The sequence below is a fragment of the Lithobates pipiens genome, unplaced genomic scaffold (assembly GCF_037356315.1).
Source record: "Lithobates pipiens isolate NorthernLeopardFrog02 unplaced genomic scaffold, aLitPip1_a1.2 Scaffold_10, whole genome shotgun sequence".
NCBI classification, from domain to species: Eukaryota; Metazoa; Chordata; class Amphibia; order Anura; family Ranidae; genus Lithobates; species Lithobates pipiens.
Window position 1 is genome coordinate 4,194,339 of NW_027507686.1, and position 20,026 is coordinate 4,214,364.

Sequence of the window (20,026 nt, forward strand, 5' to 3'; positions counted from 1 at the left end):
TCGCTTATTGCAATTTTTTTTACCAAAAATATGTAGAAGAATACGTATCGGCCTAAACTGAGGGGAAAATTTTTTTTTTTATATATTTTTGGGGGATATTATAATAAAAAAATGCGTTTTTTTCAAAATTGTCGCTCTATTTTTGTTTATAGCGCAAAAAATAAAAACCGCAGGGGTGATCAAATACCACCAAAAGAAAGCTCTATTTGTGGGAAAAAAAAGGACGTCAATTTTGTTTGGGAGCCACGTCGCACGACCGCGCAATTGTCAGTTAAAGCGACGCAGTGCCGAATCGCAAAAAGTGGTCTGGTCTTTGACCAGCAAATTGGTCCGGTCTGAAAGTGGTTAAAATAAATGTCCCAACTTTTAAACAAAAACTTTGAAACGGAGGCAATCAAGTATCGGTGCATCTCTGTTTCAGATACGTCACCCACTAATTCACAAATTACTATGTAGTGTGAAGCACTTGGCTCATAAATTTATTCTAATGGATATTGACAGAAGAAATTAGCCAAAAGACCAAGAACAAAAAAATAATAAAAAAGGGGAGAGCGGGAGGAAAATCGGATCAATTAAAAATACCATAAACGGAGAGCAGTCTATCCGAGTCAAAGGTCTCGTCCTCTATAAAAGCTTTAAATGGCACACAGTTCCATTTGTTTCAAATTATTCCTCATGGCTAGGAGAAAATGAGATTATAATTTGAAGCCAAGGCCTCTTCTTGGGGCCAATTGATTCATAAATAAAAAATGTAATGGGAGTTAATGTAGTGTTTTGTGCATAAAAAGTTTAACTTTTTTTTTTTTTTCCAATTTAGGTAAGGCATACGGGAATACAGAAACCACCACATTGGTGCTCCTAAAATGAAATGCAGCGGCGGCTCCTGAAGAGCATGCGATATGTTTTTCAAAGTTAAAGCTACTACTACAGTTTGGTTTGGGCCTATTTGACTAAATTTGGCTTCTGTGTCAGTCTGACTGGACTGTGAGATGTTCAGCCCGGCCACAAGGGGCACCGTCTCTGGTGGCAGGCGTGGAACTATGGTCTGGTGTGGCGCTTGAATTATTCTCTCGGAGTCAGGTCAGTGGGAGTGGCCCTCCCGCTGTGCCCTCTGGGAGAGGGTATTTAAGAAACGGACGTCACGTGGTTCTGGGTTCCGGTCCAGTATGCTGTGCTGAGTATATGGTCCTGGTCCTCCCGACCAGCCCGCGGGAAGGCTATGGCCTGGGGTGCGGTTCCACCAGACTGATGCCTCGGAGCTGGCTAGCCCAAGGCAAGGGCTAGCCAGCCCCGAGCCAGCAGCCTCAGTCAGCAGCGCGCCCCACGAGCCAGCAGCCTCAGTCAGCAGCGCGCCCCACGAGCCAGCAGCCTCAGCCAGCAGCGCGCCCCACGAGCCAGCAGCCTCAGCCAGCAGCGCGCCCCACGAGCCAGCAGCCTCAGCCAGCAGCGCGCCCCACGAGCCAGCAGCCTCAGCCAGCAGCGCGCCCCACGAGCCAGCAGCCTCAGCCAGCAGCGCGCCCCACGAGCCAGCAGCCTCAGCCAGCAGCGCGCCCCACGAGCCAGCAGCCTCAGCCAGCAGCGCGCCCCACGAGCCAGCAGCCTCAGCCAGCAGCGCGCCCCACGAGCCAGCAGCCTCAGCCAGCAGCGCGCCCCACGAGCCAGCAGCCTCAGCCAGCAGCGCGCCCCACGAGCCAGCAGCCTCAGCCAGCAGCGCGCCCCACGAGCCAGCAGCCTCAGCCAGCAGCGCGCCCCACGAGCCAGCAGCCTCAGCCAGCAGCGCGCCCCACGAGCCAGCAGCCTCAGCCAGCAGCGCGCCCCACGAGCCAGCAGCCTCAGCCAGCAGCGCGCCCCACGAGCCAGCAGCCTCAGCCAGCAGCGCGCCCCACGAGCCAGCAGCCTCAGCCAGCAGCGCGCCCCACGAGCCAGCAGCCTCAGCCAGCAGCGCGCCCCACGAGCCAGCAGCCTCAGCCAGCAGCGCGCCCCACGAGCTAGCAGCCTCAGCCAGCAGCGCGCCCCACGAGCCAGCAGCCTCAGCCAGCAGCGCGCCCCACGAGCCAGCAGCCTCAGCCAGCAGCGCGCCCCACGAGCCAGCAGCCTCAGCCAGCAGCGCGCCCCACGAGCCAGCAGCCTCAGCCAGCAGCGCGCCCCACGAGCCAGCAGCCTCAGCGCGCCCCACGAGCCAGCAGCCTCAGCGCGCCCCACGAGCCAGCAGCCTCAGCGCGCCCCACGAGCCAGCAGCCTCAGCGCGCCCCACGAGCCAGCAGCCTCAGCGCGCCCCACGAGCCAGCAGCCTCAGCGCGCCCCACGAGCCAGCAGCCTCAGCGCGCCCCACGAGCCAGCAGCCTCAGCGCGCCCCACGAGCCAGCAGCCTCAGCGCGCCCCACGAGCCAGCAGCCTGAGCGCGCCCCACGAGCCAGCAGCCTGAGCGCACCCCACGAGCCAGCAGCCTGAGCGCGCCCCACGAGCCAGCAGCCTGAGCGCGCCCCACGAGCCAGCAGCCTGAGCGCGCCCCACGAGCCAGCAGCCTGAGCGCGCCCCACGAGCCAGCAGCCTGAGCGCGCCCCACGAGCCAGCAGCCTGAGCGCGCCCCACGAGCCAGCAGCCTGAGCCAGCAGCGCGCCCCACGAGCCAGCAGCCTGAGCCAGCAGCGCGCCCCACGAGCCAGCAGCCTGAGCCAGCAGCGCGCCCCACGAGCCAGCAGCTCGCCCCACGAGCCTTTCCTGACCTTCCTTTTTCCACCCCACAAAGACTTCTAAAGAAACCTTTGGATTTGCCTGTAACCAGGTTCCCTTCCAGCTCGGAGAAGAAGATTTACTTTGTCAATTACACGCCGCTTGCACAAATCGCTCTTCAGTCGTCCTTCAGCAGTTCTGCCCTTTCTATGGGGTGACAAACATGAGGAATGATTTTGTTTGTACACATGCTGAGCGGCGAGCAATGATTATTTCAGGATTAAGCAGCGGCAGGCAGCCCTGACGGAAGCTGCAGACATCTGAGCCGCATGGGGGCGAGTCTGCAGAGCAGTCAGCGGCCCGGTAATGAGGCCACCTGAACACCTTCGCTCCGCCGCGAAACTGCCGCCACAAACTTTCCCTTTCGATCAGAAGTCAATTTCAGGAGAAAGAATTCCGGCCAGGCAGCAATTCCCGTAAACTGCGCGGCAAAACGGTGTCACGGCGTACAAAATAAATCGCCAATTTGCCATCAGATTGCAGAATCATTTACTGGAATTAAGTATTGCTGCCACATAGAAAGAAAAAGAAAACCCTTTGGGATTTGAAAGATTTAAAAAAAAAAAAAAAGAAGACTAAAGACTTTATGAATTTGAGGAGACCTTTTCTGGCCGGCCGGTTTAGTGGTCGGATTGTCCTCTTTGGAGACTCCACCAATCAGCTGCTTTGTCAAAGCAGCTTCAAGGCAATCACCAATCAGAACACCAGAAACTATCAGCTGCTGACCAGGGTGCCCAAAGCCTGTCTTTGCCAATACTAAGGGGATGTGAGTCAAATACACAACCCCCCCCCCACAGGTCAACCAGCTAGGACCTTCATTCAGGAACCCCGATGAAGCGGGATGCCCCACAATGCATTGGCTATTTTTGAGCAGAGCTCAAAAATGTTGTACACAGATCAGCCCCTGCGGCAGCGTCTCCCCTTGTGACTTGCTACTGAGAAGAGAGGAAAACGCTTCCCTTTGCCTGCAGCAGACCAATAACAATCTTGGTCGGGGCAAAGAGACCATCTTGCAGTCTGATCCCTGGAGAGAAGACTTAGGAAATGCCTCTTCCTGCCTGCAGCAGATTAATGGCATCCTCTCAGTCTAGGCAATGTTACATGGTTGCAGTCTGATTACTGGAGAGGAGACTGAGAAAATGCTTCTTCCTGCCTGCAGCAGACTAATGACATCTCAGTCTAGGCAATGTTACATGGCTGCAGTCTGATAACCGGTAGGAGAGGAGACTGAGAAAATGATTCTTCCTGCCTGCAGCAGACTAATGACATCTCAGTCTAGGCAATGTTACATGGCTGCAGTCTGATAACCGGTAGGAGAGGAGACTGAGAAAATGCTTCCTTCTATTCTCTAGTGCCAAAAATGTATAAAGATATAGATATATAAAGATATAGATATATAAAGATATAGATATATAAAGATATAGATATATAAAGATATAGAGATATAGAGATATAGAGATATAGAGATATAGAGATATAGAGATATAGAGATATAGAGATATATAGAGAGATATATAGAGAGAGATATATAGAGAGAGATATATAGAGAGAGATATATAGAGAGAGATATATAGAGAGATATATAGAGAGATATATAGAGAGATATATAGAGAGATATATAGAGAGATATATAGAGAGATATATAGAGAGATATATAGAGAGATATATAGAGAGATATATAGAGAGATATATAGAGAGATATATAGAGAGATATATAGAGAGATATATAGAGAGAGATAGAGATATATAGAGAGAGATAGAGATATATAGAGAGAGATAGAGATATATAGAGAGAGATAGAGATATATAGAGAGAGATAGAGATATATAGAGAGAGATAGAGATATATAGAGAGAGATAGAGATATATAGAGAGAGATAGAGATATATAGAGAGAGATAGAGATATATAGAGAGATATATAGAGAGATATATAGAGAGATATATAGAGAGATATATATAGAGATATATAGAGATATATATAGAGATATATAGAGATATATAGAGAGAGATAGAGATATATAGAGAGAGATAGAGATATATAGAGAGAGATAGAGATATATAGAGAGAGATAGAGATATATAGAGAGAGATAGAGAGAGATAGAGATATATAGAGAGAGATAGAGATATATAGAGAGAGATAGAGATATATAGAGAGAGATAGAGATATATAGAGAGATATATAGAGAGATATATAGAGATATATAGAGAGATATAGAGAGAGATATAGAGAGAGATATAGAGAGATATAGAGAGAGATAGAGAGAGATAGAGAGAGATAGAGAGAGATAGAGAGAGATAGAGAGAGATAGAGAGAGATAGAGAGAGATAGAGAGAGAGAGAGAGATAGAGAGAGATAGAGAGAGATAGAGAGAGAGATAGAGAGAGATAGAGAGAGATAGAGAGAGATAGAGAGATAGAGAGAGAGATAGAGAGAGATAGAGAGAGATAGAGAGAGAGAGAGAGATAGAGAGAGATAGAGAGAGATAGAGAGAGAGATAGAGAGATAGAGAGAGAGATAGAGAGATAGAGATAGAGATATAGATATAGATAGAGATAGATATAGATATAGATATTACACACATATTAGCTAGAGGCCTCGCCCCGCCGCCATAGCTAGACGCCATTCTCCCCGTCGCCATAGCTAGAGGTCTCCATCTCGATATGTAGATCTCTCTCTCTCTCTATAGCTAGATATCTCTCGCTCTCTATCTATATCTATATTTGGGGGTCCAAAGTAATTTTACAGCAAAAAAATAAATAAAAATACTGTAAACAAAAAGTGCCAGAAAAGGCGCGGTCTTCAAGCGGCTGCGCTCCGGGTTAGGGGTGCTCTCCAGCCTGTAGGGTTAAACATTCGCTTTGTGGAGGTATAGGTGAACATTTCGGTACGGAGGTTTAAAGCCCAGAAACTGATGAGTAACAAAATTTCCTAATAAAATAAAAAAGGAAGAAGGTGGTTTGCACATAACATGTAAAACTAGATAAAAAGGCAAAAATGGGAAGAATCTCGTTTTCCTGAAGTGAAGACCCTCGTGGATCATCCGAGACGAGTGAATATATATTTTTTGTAATTTTAGGATTTTGCAGTCATGCGGCTTGTAGGCAACAACAAATCTTCCTCCTCAGTACAAAACATTCCTGAGGCTGGAAAAACAGGGGAAAAAAAAAAAAAGGAAGAATTATGAATTAGCGCTCAACAACCACTACATACCACAGGTGAGAGTCGGATCTGAGTAGACCAGAACTCAAATCAGAACTCTTAAAGGGTAACTCCACTTGCGGAAAAAAAAATGGCACATAAAATATATAATGCCTACAGAATTCTTACTGTAATTGAATAAAAAAATGATTTTCCTTTCAATCTGTAATTTTCTCTAAAATGCAACCTGGAGGCGCTCTGCACACAGATGGTATACAGACCACCCCCCAAGAAATTAAATTTCCTGATTACCAGTACCAGTCAGATACCAGTCAGATTTTTGGTCATCCCCTGCAACAGAAATGTCGTTTTTGGTGAGATACTCCCAAAGGGAAATCATATCTAAAGGGATACAGACCCTGCCACACTCATTAGAGCCTTGCCGGTGCAGTAGCGGATTCATAACTGTAATGTCCCTCCCATTCACTCCGCACATGGACACAGAGAAACAGATATTTCTTCAGAGTAACAAAAGGGAGGAATTTGCAACAAAGTTTGTTACAATCCCTGAATGTAGTGGGGGAAAAAAAAGAAAAAAGTTACTCTAACAATTGTGCATGACATTTTCTAGAACTCTCACCAGAGGTCATTAGTGACCAGCCAATCACAGCAGATCGCTTGTCAGGAGTTATATGGCACACAGAATAAATTACAACCCTAAAAACTTGCAAAATGGAGTACAATACTAGGACAGGGTGGATCAATCAGCATAGCCGGCACTTGCAGTTTACTAAACGAGTGTAAAGTAGAATCAAATAATGCAAAACCGGGTCGGAATGGCAAAGAGCGGGCATACACTGCAGACCAATACATGCAGCCAGGTGACTGGTTAAAAATGGAGGGCGAGGGAAACAATGACTGCAGCTGTTGTGTAGCTGCTGCCCTGTGGCACTGAACTGGTCAACAGCTGTTTCCAGCCAGAGGGGGAGCTGCTGAGTAGGAAGAGCTCAATGAACAGCCAGGTAGCACTGCACTGTGGGAACTGTAGTCCAGAGGAGTCTAACGAAGATCTTTGCTGGAAGAATACAATGGTGCAGCAGGAGAGATCCCTGCACCCACATCTTTGTGTTGATGCAGGGATCTGAGGGTTTTTCTTTTGTTCAGCCTGCCATACCCAGCTTTACTTGAATCCCTCTCTCCCACAAAAAAAAAAAATCCAGCTCGCCTCCAGTGTTGCAGGGGTTACCATTTCTTCTAATGGATTCCAGACATCTTCCATTGCTTTGTGGTCCAGTTCTGATGCTCATTGTAAACACTTAGCTGTGAACACGGGGCAGCATGGGCACCCCGACCAGTCTGTGGCTACACAGCCCCACATACAACATACTGCGATGCTCTGTGTGTTCTGACACCTTTCCATCAGAACCGGCATTCACTTTTTCAACAATCTGCGCTTCAGTAGCTCTTCTATTGGATTGGACTATACGGGTCAGGCGCCCCCCCCCCCCCCATCAGCAAGCCTCTCCCTCCCCACCTCCCTCACCGGCGAGCCTCTCCCTCCCCACCTCCCTCACCGGCGAGCCTCTCCCTCCCCACCTCCCTCACCGGCGAGCCTCTTCCCTCCCCACCTCCCTCATTGGCGAGCCTCTTCCCTCCCCACCTCCCTCACCGGCGAGCCTCTTCCTCCCCCCCCCTCACCGGCGAGCCTCTTCCTCCCCCCCCTCCCTCACCGGCGAGCCTCTTCCTCCCCCCCCTCCCTCACCGGCGAGCCTCTTCCTCCCCCACCTCCCTCACCGGCGAGCCTCTTCCTCCCCCACCTCCCTCACCGGCGAGCCTCTTCCTCCCCCACCTCCCTCACCGGCGAGCCTCTTCCTCCCCACCTCCCTCACCGGCGAGCCTCTTCCTCCCCACTTCCCTCACCGGCGAGCCTCTTCCTCCCCACCTCCCTCACCGGCGAGCCTCTTCCTCCCCACTTCCCTCACCGGCGAGCCTCTTCCTCCCCACCTCCCTCACCGGCGAGCCTCTTCCTCCCCACCTCCCTCACCGGCGAGCCTCTTCCTCCCCACCTCCCTCCCCGGCGAGCCTCTTTCTCCCCACCTCCCTCCCCGGCGAGCCTCTTCTCCCAGGAGAGCCCCTATCCAGACGCCAGGAGCGGGACGTGTAGCAAGGTGCTGCGACTAAAGGCCGAGTGAGCCGAGAGAGCCAGGAGAACCAGAACCAGACCAGGAACAGACGAACCAGGAGAACTGGCCAATACAATCACAGGGACTGGTAAGAAGAGCAGCAGTCCTGCTTACTAGGGACTCTGCATTTTCAGTTGACCATTCATACTGATGTGCTAGAACCCCTGCAAGGGCAACTGATGTCCACAACACAGTTTGGAAAAGCACCTACCGTATGATCTATATTTTTTATATGAACAGAGGAGAGGCTTTTCCTTCTGGAGCAGGTAAAATAAGACCGCAATATACACGGGCGGCACTAAACTCCAGCAGCAAGATCCAGTCAAAGAGTCTCTTAAGGCACAAGTATCCAGCCGTTAACTTGGCCACCCAGATCTACTTCTAGCAGAAATCTCAGCTTTGCATGAACAGGAAAAAACTTCTAGAGCCAAAAGCCAACTACAAACAAGCCGCCTTCCCTCCCCCGATGCAATCTCGTTTTACACGATTATTACAAGTTGTCTTTTTTCCCTGCCCGGTATTGATGCCTTCTCAAGCCAATCTTCCTACCGACTTCAAAAGCTCTGCATTATACATGGCCTTCTCCGCTCCGCTGATGGGGGCTCCTAATTGGCAAGAGTTGCATCCTTTAAGATGTAAGGCGCGATGTAAAAAATATATGAGTACAGAAGTGCAGAGGCAAGAGAGGAAACGCCGCGCATGCATCTTTCATGAAGCGACTTTTTAAAAGCAGATGTCTGGCCAGAGACGTGCTGTGAGACCCGTGCCCCGGCGCTGACAGACGCATCCACTACGCTGCGCAGGAGGAGACAGGGAGCCCGGCGCGGGTCAGGAGAGCAAGGCAGAGATCTTCCACAGCTCCGGGAAGGAAGAGGCATCCTTGTCATTTATCAGAGCCACAAGAGACACCCCCTTATGTTCACATCAAAGCACACCGCCCCCCCCCCCCCCCAAAAAAAGATTTCACCAGGATTCATAGAATTTTGGACTAAACCTTTCCTTTGATTTTTATTACTGCATTGATGTCAGGTTGCTACAAAGTATTTGATCTCTTTTTTTTTTTATTTGCAAGCACAGTATTTTCTCTTACTCCATTTCAATACGCTGGAGATCAGGAGCGCTGCCCTGTGTGTGAGGTCTGAGTGTGAAAGTCAAAGAGCCAAATTTTAGCGTCCGAAATTAAAAGTTTTATTACTAACTGGTGCTGAACATTCAAAAACAGCTTGAACTTTTAAGTCCCCCACCAGTGGGTGTGGTTTATTTTAAGCCCTGATGAAGACAAGGTACAGTCTCAGAAACGTGTTAGCTGTAGCAACTGTATGGAATATAAACTTCATTTGAGCCTCTAAAATCTTGGTTTTTCACTCAAAGGTTTCTGGAGTATGAGGTCCCTATTCCAGTTCCTCTGTTCACAAAAGCAGCTCACCCATCACTTATGGCCCTCCCCCACTGGGACGTCACTACTATACATAGACTATACATCAATCGTTACCCAAGTACATCTACCCAGTAACCCAGGGTAGAAGTGCCATCAATCTACCACTTTAAGCTCTGTGCGAGAGCAACAGAGTGAATCTCCAGTAGTCTATGCTTCATTCAACATTCACGCTCCCTGACCATGGAGTTGATTGGAGCACTATGCGGGGGGTGCTTCTGACCATTGAAGATCTGGTCATTGCTCTAAGACAGGGGTCTCCAAACTGAGGCCCTTTGCTTGCTTATATCTGGTCCTTGGGGCACTATGGCTCCCCACTGGCACCGATGGGGGCACTATGGCTCCCCACTGGCACCGATGGGGGCACTATGGCTCCCCACTGGCACCGATGGGGGCACTATGGCTCCCCACTGGCACCGATGGGGGCACTATGGCTCCCCACTGGCACCGATGGGGGCACTATGGCTCCCCACTGGCACCGATGGGGGCACTATGGCTCCCCACTGGCACCGATGGGGGCACTATCCCCCCACTGGCACCGATGGGGGCACTATCCCCCCACTGGCACCGATGGGGGCACTATCCCCCCACTGGCACCGATGGGGGCACTATCCCCCCACTGGCACCGATGGGGGCACTATCCCCCCACTGGCACCGATGGGGGCACTATCCCCCCACTGGCACCGATGGGGGCACTATCCCACCCACTCCCCACTGGCACCGATGGGGGCACTATCCCACCCACTCCCCACTGGCACCGATGGGGGCACTATCCCACCCACTCCCCACTGGCACCGATGGGGGCACTATCCCACCCACTCCCCACTGGCACCGATGGGGGCACTATCCCACCCACTCCCCACTGGCACCGATGGGGGCTCTATCCCACCCACTCCCCACTGGCACCGATGGGGGCTCTATCCCACCCACTCCCCACTGGCACCGATGGGGGCACTATCCCACCCACTCCCCACTGGCACCGATGGGGGCACTATCCCACCCACTCCGCACTGGCACCGATGGGGGCTCTATCCCACCCACTCCCCACTGGCACCGATGGGGGCACTATCCCCCCCACTCCCCACTGGCACCGATGGGGGCACTATCCCACCCACTCCCCACTGGCACCGATGGGGGCACTATCCCACCCACTCCCCACTGGCACCGATGGGGGCACTATCCCACCCACTCCCCACTGGCACCGATGGGGGCACTATCCCACCCACTCCCCACTGGCACCGATGGGGGCACTATCCCACCCACTCCCCACTGGCACCGATGGGGGCACTATCCCACCAACTCCCCACTGGCACCGATGGGGGCACTATCCCACCAACTCCCCACTGGCACCGATGGGGGCACTATCCCACCAACTCCCCACTGGCACCGATGGGGGCACTATCCCACCAACTCCCCACTGGCACCGATGGGGGCACTACCCCCCTACACTGGCACCAATGATGGGGGCACTACCCCCCCTACACTGGCACCAATGATGGGGGCACTACCCCCTACACTGGCACCAATGATGGGGGCACTACCCCCCTACACTGGCACCAATGATGGGGGCACTACCCCCCTACACTGGCACCAATGATGGGGGCACTACCCCCCTACACTGGCACCAATGATGGGGGCACTACCCCCCTACACTGGCACCAATGATGGGGGCACTACCCCCCTACACTGGCACCAATGATGGGGGCACTACCCCCCTACACTGGCACCAATGATGGGGGCACTACCCCCCTACACTGGCACCAATGATGGGGGCACTACCCCCCTACACTGGCACCAATGATGGGGGCACTACCCCCCTACACTGGCACCAATGATGGGGGCACTACCCCCCTACACTGGCACCAATGATGGGGGCACTACCCCCCTACACTGGCACCAATGATGGGGGCACTACCCCCCTACACTGGCACCAATGATGGGGGCACTACCCCCCTACACTGGCACCAATGATGGGGGCACTATCCCCTACACTGGCACCAATGATGGGGGCACTACCCCCCCATTGGCTCCAATGATGGGGCACCATTCTTTCTACCAATATTAAAGATGTGGCGTTGTTTACCCTCACTGATGCTAGGATATTTTCTACTCCCACTGGCCACACTCTGACCCCCCACCTAAAGTCGGAAGAGCAGTAAACTGGCCATTTGAAGAAAGGGAATGCTGAAACGAAGTGTTACAGCCCAGCTCTAGTCAAAACTTTTTTGGCTAGTGAAGGGTTAGAACCGGTTTCCAATACTTGGTGTCCTCACATCTGTCACCTCATAGGGACACAGACCTCAATAAAAAGCCAACAAAAGTTCTAAACCTCCCCCACTCAATCAGAATACGTGTTTCTAGAAGGCAGTGATGATCTGTGGTTTTACATCCAATTATCATCCCTTTCGGGTACTATGGAGCAATACCTTTCTCCAGTCCAGGAAGAAGTTATGGCGGAACACATCCCTGGTGGTGTATTCGTGGTCCAACATGTGTGCAAAAAATCCAGCCACCTCCTCGGCCTGCTCACTCAGCTTGAATGGATTCCCTGCAACAGGTTATTGTAAAATGAAACATTAAATTTTTCATATGAATGCCGATGTAAGTGTAAAACAATAACTTAGTAAAGCAAAATTGACCAAACCAAAAAACTGGAAATCCGTTAATTTGCAAATATTACCAATAGGGGAGTTTTAAACTTTACTCACCAGAATTCCAGACGATCACTTTCCTATTTTTGGGTAGGTTAAGAACCTCCAATTGGTTTTTATTGCTATGAAAAAAAACGGAAGAGGCGCAGGATCCAGCGTTGCTCCTCAATGGAGTTCACAATGCGGTCTCTCATTTGAGGAATACCATGATTTTGGCTAACTGCTCTCGGACTCGAGACGGCTTTCAAAGATATCATGGAAGAAATCCAGAGGTCAAGGGGGAAACTACTTCAATTCTGGGCACAGATAGAGAGAGCGAGAGCGAGAGCGAGCGCGAGAGAGCGAGCGCGAGAGCGAGAGCGCGAGAGCGAGAGAGAGCGCGAGAGCGAGCGCGAGAGCGAGCGCGAGAGCGAGCGCGAGAGAGAGCGCGAGAGAGAGCGCGAGAGAGAGCGCGAGAGAGAGCGCGAGAGAGAGCGCGAGAGAGAGCGCGAGAGAGAGAGAGAGATATATTTATATATAGCGGCACAGTGGTGTAGTGGTCGCTGGTTCAAATCCCAACCACGTCACTACCTGCCTGGAGTTTGCATGTTCTCCCTGTGTGGGTTTCCTCCGGGTACTCCGGTTTCCTCCCACACTCCAAAGACATGTAGGTAGATTAACCACTTCCCGACCAGCGCACGACGATGTACGTCGACAGAATGGCACGGGCAGGCATATTGGCGTACATGTACGTCCAATATTCAATGCCGCCCTGCCATCGGGAGCGCGCTCCCGCGCTGGTCGGGGCCCACGTGAGTCCGGTCGCGGGACCCGCGGACTCGATCGCCGCGGGCATCCCTGCGATCGTCTCACGGGACGGCTGAATGGAGGAAATGCCGTGTAAACAGCATTTCTCCATTCTGCCTAGCGACTAGTGACGCTGATCTCTGCTCCATGTGATTGGAGCAGAGATCAGTGTTCACTAAACGAAAGCCCAACCCCCCCACAGTTAGTAACACACCCCTAGGAACACTTAACCCCTACACTGCCACCCACTGGTTAACCCCTTCACTGCCAGTGTCATTTACACAGGAATCACTGCATTTATATAGCACTGATTACTGTATAAATGACAATGGTCCCAAAAACGTGTCAAAAATGTCCGATGTGTCCACCATAATGTCGCAGTCACAATAAAAATCGCTGATCGCCGCCATTACTAGTAAAAAAAAATAAATAAAAAATTATTAATAAAAATGCTATAAAACCATCCTTATTTTGTAAACGCTAGAACTTTTGCGCAAACTAATAATCGCTTATTGCGATTTTTTTTACCAAAAAAATGTAGAAGAATACGTATCGGCCTAAAGTGAGGGAAAATTTTTTTTTTATATATATTTTTGGGGGATATTATAACAAAAAGTAAAAAATAATGCGTTGTTTTCAAAATTGTCGCTCTATTTTTGTTTATAGCGCAAAAAATAAAAAACCGCAGAGGTGATCAAATACCACCAAAAGAAACCTCTATTTGTGGGGAAAAAAAAGGATGTAAATTTTGTTTGGGAGCCACGTCGCACGACCGCGCAATTGTCAGTTAAAACGACGCAGTGCCAAATCGCAAAAAGTGGTCTGGTCTTTGACCAGCAAAATGGTCCGGGGGCTGAAAGTGGTTAATTGGCCCTAGTATATGAATGGGGACCTTGGATTGTGGGCTCCTTGAGGGTAGGGACCGATGTGAGTGTGCAATGTACAGGGATGGGGACAATTGTAGACACTCACTCGGGTTGAACTGGATGGACTGGTGTCTTTATTCAACTGCGTGCGTATATATATATATATATATATATATATATATATATATATATATATATATATACATACATATATATATATACACATACATACATACATACACACACACACACACACACATATACACACACACACACATATACACACACACACATATACACACATATACACACACATACATATACACACACATACATATACACACACATACATATACACACACAATACATATACACACACATACGGGATTTCACCCAGGAGAGCCATTCTGCCCCTGATGGGGTGAATGTGGTTTGTAGGACGTGTGGTCATTTTTAAAATAATTAATTTTTTTTCCTTTTTTCCTTTGAGGGAGTTCAATAAAAAAAAAAAAAAAAAACACAATGACAAACAACAACAATAGTATTTTTATAAGATGGGGAGGAGATGTATGTAGCCATGTATGTGTATATATATACATTTATATATTATACATATATATATTATACATACACACGATTACATTTTATACATGCTTAGGGAAGAAATAGATATTAAAATGATTTTTGTATTTTCCCCCATCTTACTTTTTTCTCCGTTAACGAAAAATTGAAACAGATTTAAAAAAAAAAAAGTTGTTTGCAAAATTACAAAACTTAAAAATGACAAGCTTTTCCAAATTAGAAACTCTTTGTGTCCCTCATTGAGCTGCTTATTCACAATGAGGCCAATAAGTGGAAGTTTTGGAGGTATTAGAACAAGGCAATAATGGTTGAAGAAAAAAAAAAAAAAAAAAAACCTGTAACCTTTAGAAGCCATTTAAAAAAAAAAGGCTTAAAATGTCACCTCCTGCATCGGCAATGCATTTCACCAAAATTTCAGAAAACGAAAAACAGTTTCTTTCATCCCTAGGGGGTTGTCATGGTGAAAAAAAAAAAAAAAAAAAAAAAGTTATTCAGCAGCCGAGCATGCTGTACTTGTATAATTGTATTTTCTTTTTTTTAAACCCTGAACCCGAGAAGGAAACTATATTCAAAAGAAATTCAAATCAGAAAGTTTACCTAATTTCCTCTGAATATACAAAGCCTGAAAGGAAATAACGATAACTATCTGACTTCTGCAGACACTGATTTTGTAAAAGCCACAACTTCATTTTGCTGCAACATTTTTCCCCAAGTTTACAGAATCTCAATGTAAAATGATTGCTCCTCTCAGGGTAGCTTGGAAATCGCTTTCTGTAACCTCAAACGCTGCGATGCCAAATGCAATGCATAAATCAGCATTTTAAATTGATGGAGGGGCCGAGTTCCTCTCTTAAGAAGTCAATTTGTATTAATCTGTTTAATGAGGCTCTAAATTGGGCTGATCCATGGCTACTAATCACATACAAAGGAAAACAACAAATCAAGATTTTTTTTTTCTCTTACTAATTTACAGCTTCTTGACTCAAACTAGAGTGCTAAAAAAAAAAAAAAAAACCTGACATTAGGACGGGGGTACTGACCCTCCCACTGACACCAAGGACGGGAGGTGGGAACTAACCCTCCCGCTGACACCGAGGGGGGGGGGCGCACTAACCCTCTCGCTGACACCGGGGGGGGGCGCACTAACCCTCCCACTGACACCGAGGGGGGGGGCACTAACCCTCCCACTGACACCGAGGGGGGGGGCACTAACCCTCCCACTGACACCGAGGGGGGGGGCACTAACCCTCCCACTGACACCGAGGGGGGGGGGCACTAACCCTCCCACTGACACCGAGGGGGGGGGGCACTAACCCTCCCACTGACACCGAGGGGGGGGCACTAACCCTCCCACTGACACCGAGGGGGGGGGCACTAACCCTCCCACTGACACCGAGGGGGGGCACTAAACCTCCCACTGACACCAAGGGGGGGCACTAAACCTCCCACTGACACCAAGGGGGGGGCACTAATCCTCCCACTGACACCGAGGGGGGGGCACTAATCCTCCCACTGACACCGAGGGGGGGGCATTAATCCTCCCACTGACACCAAGGACGGGGGGCGCACTAACCCTCCCACTGACACCAAGGACGGGGGGCGCACTAACCCTCCCACTGACACCCAGGACGGGGGGGCACTAACCCTCCCACTGACACCCAGGACGGGGGGGCACTAACCCTCCCACTGACACCCAGGACGGGGGGGCACTAACCCTCCCACTGACACCAAGGGCGGGGGGGCACTAACCCTCCCACTGACACCAAGGACGGGGGGGCACTAACCCTCCCACTGACACCAAGGACGGGGGGGCACTAACCCTCCCACTGACACCAAGGACGGGGGGGGCACTAACCCTCCCACTGACACCAAGGACGGGGGGGGGCACTAACCCTCCCACTGACACCAAGGACGGGGGGGGCACTAACCCTCCCATTGACACCAAGGACGGGGGGGGCACTAACCCTCCCACTGACACCCAGGACGGGGGGGCACTAACCCTCCCACTGACACCAAGGGCGGGGGGGGGCACTAACCCTCCCACTGACACCCAGGACGGGGGAGCACTAACCCTCCCACTGACACCCAGGACGGGGGGGGCACTAACCCTCCCACTGACACCAATGATGGAGCACTATTCCTCCCACTGACACCAAGGGCGGTGGGGCACTAACCCTCCCACCGACACCAATGATGGAGTCTTAAGGACAGTAAACTGGCCCTTTGTTTAGAAGGTTTGGAGACCCGTGGTCTAAAAAGTGCAAAATTGATTTTTTCCATCTGCAAAATTTTGAATAGCGCAAATCATAGCAAAATACCAACATCACCAGAAAGACTATTTTAGTCTGCTTCTTCATCTTTTTTCAGGTCTGCGTTTCTATAATAAGATAAGATGCTCAGCCACCGAATTTGCCAACCACTTTCATATCTGGATGTATCCTTACAGATTGGCATTTTAAAGTAGTTTAGGATGAATTCAGTAAATGCACATTTGCAAGAATGCGAATTTTCACTCTAAAAATTTGGGATAAATATCCCTTCTTACTTAGAAGGGATAGGTGTGCGCGCTGTTAACCACTTGGCGTCCATACTACGTCATATGACGTCGTGGGCTTTGTGGCAGTATATCTGAATGATGCCTGAGGCCACAGACATTATTCAGATATCGGCATTTTCAGCCGGCGATTCCCTGCACCATAAGAACGATGATAGCGGCTGTTCCGCCTCTTGATCGTTCTTATGGCCGGCGGGAGGGGACGCTCCCCCCCTCCCGCCGCCCTCCGGTGCTTCTACCGACTCACCGCTTCCATCGATGAGTCGGTCACAGGATCCGCCGGCACCCGGATGATACCATAGAGATTTCCGGCAGACCAGATGGTCCCCGGAGTCTCTATGATTGTTCGGAGGCCGAGCGCGATGTTATGACGTCACGCCCGGCCTCTGCTTTCCAATTAACAGCGCCGCCTTGGCTGGGAAGCCGAGATTTTTTTTTTTTTTTCTTTTTTAGGCTTCCCAGCCTAGAGGTGAGATATGGGGTCTTACTGACCTCCCCATATCTCACTGTAAATAGGTCCGATCGTGCCATATTCCTATTACAAGGGATGTTTACATTCCTTGGAATAGGAATAAAAGTAATAAAAAATAAAAAAATAATAATTTGAAGTGTCAAACTAAAAAAAGAAAAGTAAAATTAATTAAAAAAAAAAAAAAAAAAAATGAAAGCGCCCCTGTGTCCCCGTGAGCTCGTACGCAGAAGCGAACGCATACGCAAGTCCCGCCCACATATGAAAACTGTGTTCAAACCACACATGCGAGGTATCACTGCAAACGTTAGAGCGAGAGCAATAATTCTAGCCCTAGACCTCCTCTGTAACCCAAAACATGTAACCAGTAATAAAAATTTAAAGCGGCGCCTATAGGGATTTTTAAATACCAACGTTTGGCGCCATTCCACGAGCGTGTGCAATTTTGAAGCGTGACATGTTGGGTATCTATTTACTCGGTGTATCTTCCTCTTTCACATTATGCAAAAAAATTGGGCTAATTTTACTGTTTTTTTTTTTTTTTTTTTTAAAGCATGAAACTGTTTTTCTTTCTGAAAAAAAAGTGTTTGAAAAATTGCTGCGCAAATATCGTGCGAGATAAAAAGTTGCAACGACCGCCATTGTATTCTGTAGGGTCTTTGCTAAAAAAAAAAAAAAACATATATAATGTTTGGGGGTTCTATGTAATTTTCTAGCAAAAAAAAAAAAAAAAAAAAAAAGAAGATTATGAATTTTACATGTAGGAGAGAAATGTCAGAATTGGCCTGGATGCGAAGTGGTTAATCACTTGTATTCTATCCTTGTCAGATCAGAGATGTCAGCCCACCGTCAAGCTGCAAGTCCCCCCCATGAAGGATGACCCCGTCTCCCACCTGTGCTCAGAGCCAATTACCTGTTGTGCCAGAGAAGGATACTAATCAACTGTGCTTTTAATTTTATTTAAGGCAGTCCTGACCGTGTAATTCGGTAGTAATTTGAGCGTCCATCAGCATCAAACTGAGGCAGAAGATAGGACGGCCTTGCAGTCCGACACGTCAATGCCAACAGGTAGCATGCAAGCAAATAGGCTGCACGGTACAGCTGCATGGTACAGCTGCACGGTTACAATGAAAATTGAAAAATCTGCTCATTGGGTTACTGGCTTAACGCCTCTAAAACCCCTCTAAATAAATATCCTTCCTCCGAGAAAATTCTGGTTTTACGCGTGCGTCATGCCAATACACTTATGATGCCCATGAACAGCAGGTGCCAGAGCTAGCACCACAATGTGTCCTCTGCTGGGTTGTAGAGATGTGAGCTTCCCCAGCTGGTTCCACACCTCGGGATCTACAAGCTTTATGTCGATACAGCTACCAAAATCTTGGAAAGCTAAAAACGTCAATAGTTGAGAAGACTTCTTACCATCATAGTAGAAGTTCACGTCCGGGGGTAGCGGTTCGTAGAGTGGAGCAAATACTGGACCCTTGTGTTCCAGAAATCGCCATTTGACCCCATCTTCGTATTTCTCCTCTTCCCACCTGCAAAAAAAAATAATAGGATGAGATCTGAGGGTGACGACAACATTTAGAACAGTCAGGGTACCTTTCCTATCTGGACTTATAGAAGGAGTTCCACTGTCCTGGGACAAAGCAAGAAAATGTAGGCAGGGCCGGTTCTACCACTAGGCAAACTAGGCAGCCGCCTAGGGCGCCCTGCTGCCTAGGGCACCTGACCACTGGTGTTCATACTCTCTTCTCTCTGCAGCAAGCAATTATCAGCATCAGCAGGCTACCTCTGCTCCATTCACAAATATTGTCAGAGGCTCATCAGTGGCGGAGGACTGTATCTGTGTCCTCATTCCTGAATGAATGGAAGCAAGCAAACATTCATTGATGGGCACTGGTAGGATGCTTTGATGGGTGCTAGTAGGCTGCATTGATGGGAGCTAGTGAAGTTGCATTTAATGGGCGCTGGTGATGCCGCATTTGATGGGCGCTGGTGAGGCTGCATTTGATGGGCGCTGGTGAGGCTGCATTTGATGGGCGCTGGGGAGGCTGCATTTGATGGGCGCTGGGGAGGCTGCATTTGATGGGCGCTGGGGAGGCTGCATTTGATGGGCGCTGGGGAGGCTGCATTTGATGGGCGCTGGGGAGGCTGCATTTGATGGGCGCTGGGGAGGCTGCATTTGATGGGCGCTGGTGAGGCTGCATTTGATGGGCGCTTCATTAAAAAGGTGGGGTTTACATGGGCAGGAGAAAGCGGGTGGAGTCAGGGGGGGAGCCAATGGGGGGCGGCAAAAATAGGTTCCGTCTATGGTGTCAAAAATCCTTGCACCAGCCCTGAATGTAGGCAAGTTTAGATCAACTAGAGGTGTACTAGCGTTGTGATGGTGCTTCGGAACAGGCTACACCCTAAATACGAGTGTACCATGCAACAAACAATGGGGAACCTAGCCTTTTAAAGCGAATACAGTCAATTTATGATGTCAGCCATATGGAAGTGCATCACTGAAGAATTCTAATTAAGAAAAACCGACATCGGCTGGGTCAAGGCTAATGCGTTCCAGTAGAAGCGGCCTGTATAAATGTTCTACAAAGGCCCAGTTCAGGCTTTAGTTGGGTTTTTCCC

At 49.4% G+C, this 20,026-nt stretch overlaps 1 protein-coding gene across 1 annotated transcript in view; it reads right to left on the reverse strand.

The window, feature by feature from the left end:
• LOC143941307 (DNA topoisomerase 1-like) overlaps positions 1–18,932 on the reverse strand; it is a 132,769-nt gene extending 113,837 nt beyond the window's left edge. Inside the window, exons 1-2 of the mRNA XM_077463330.1 lie at positions 18,821–18,932; positions 11,917–12,038 (exon numbers count right to left, since the gene is read on the reverse strand). Coding sequence (XP_077319456.1) covers positions 11,917–11,982 — 66 coding nt within the window. The 5' untranslated portion in view covers positions 11,983–12,038; positions 18,821–18,932. The remainder of the gene's footprint in view (positions 1–11,916; positions 12,039–18,820) is intronic.
• Positions 18,933–20,026: the final 1,094 nt, after the last annotated feature.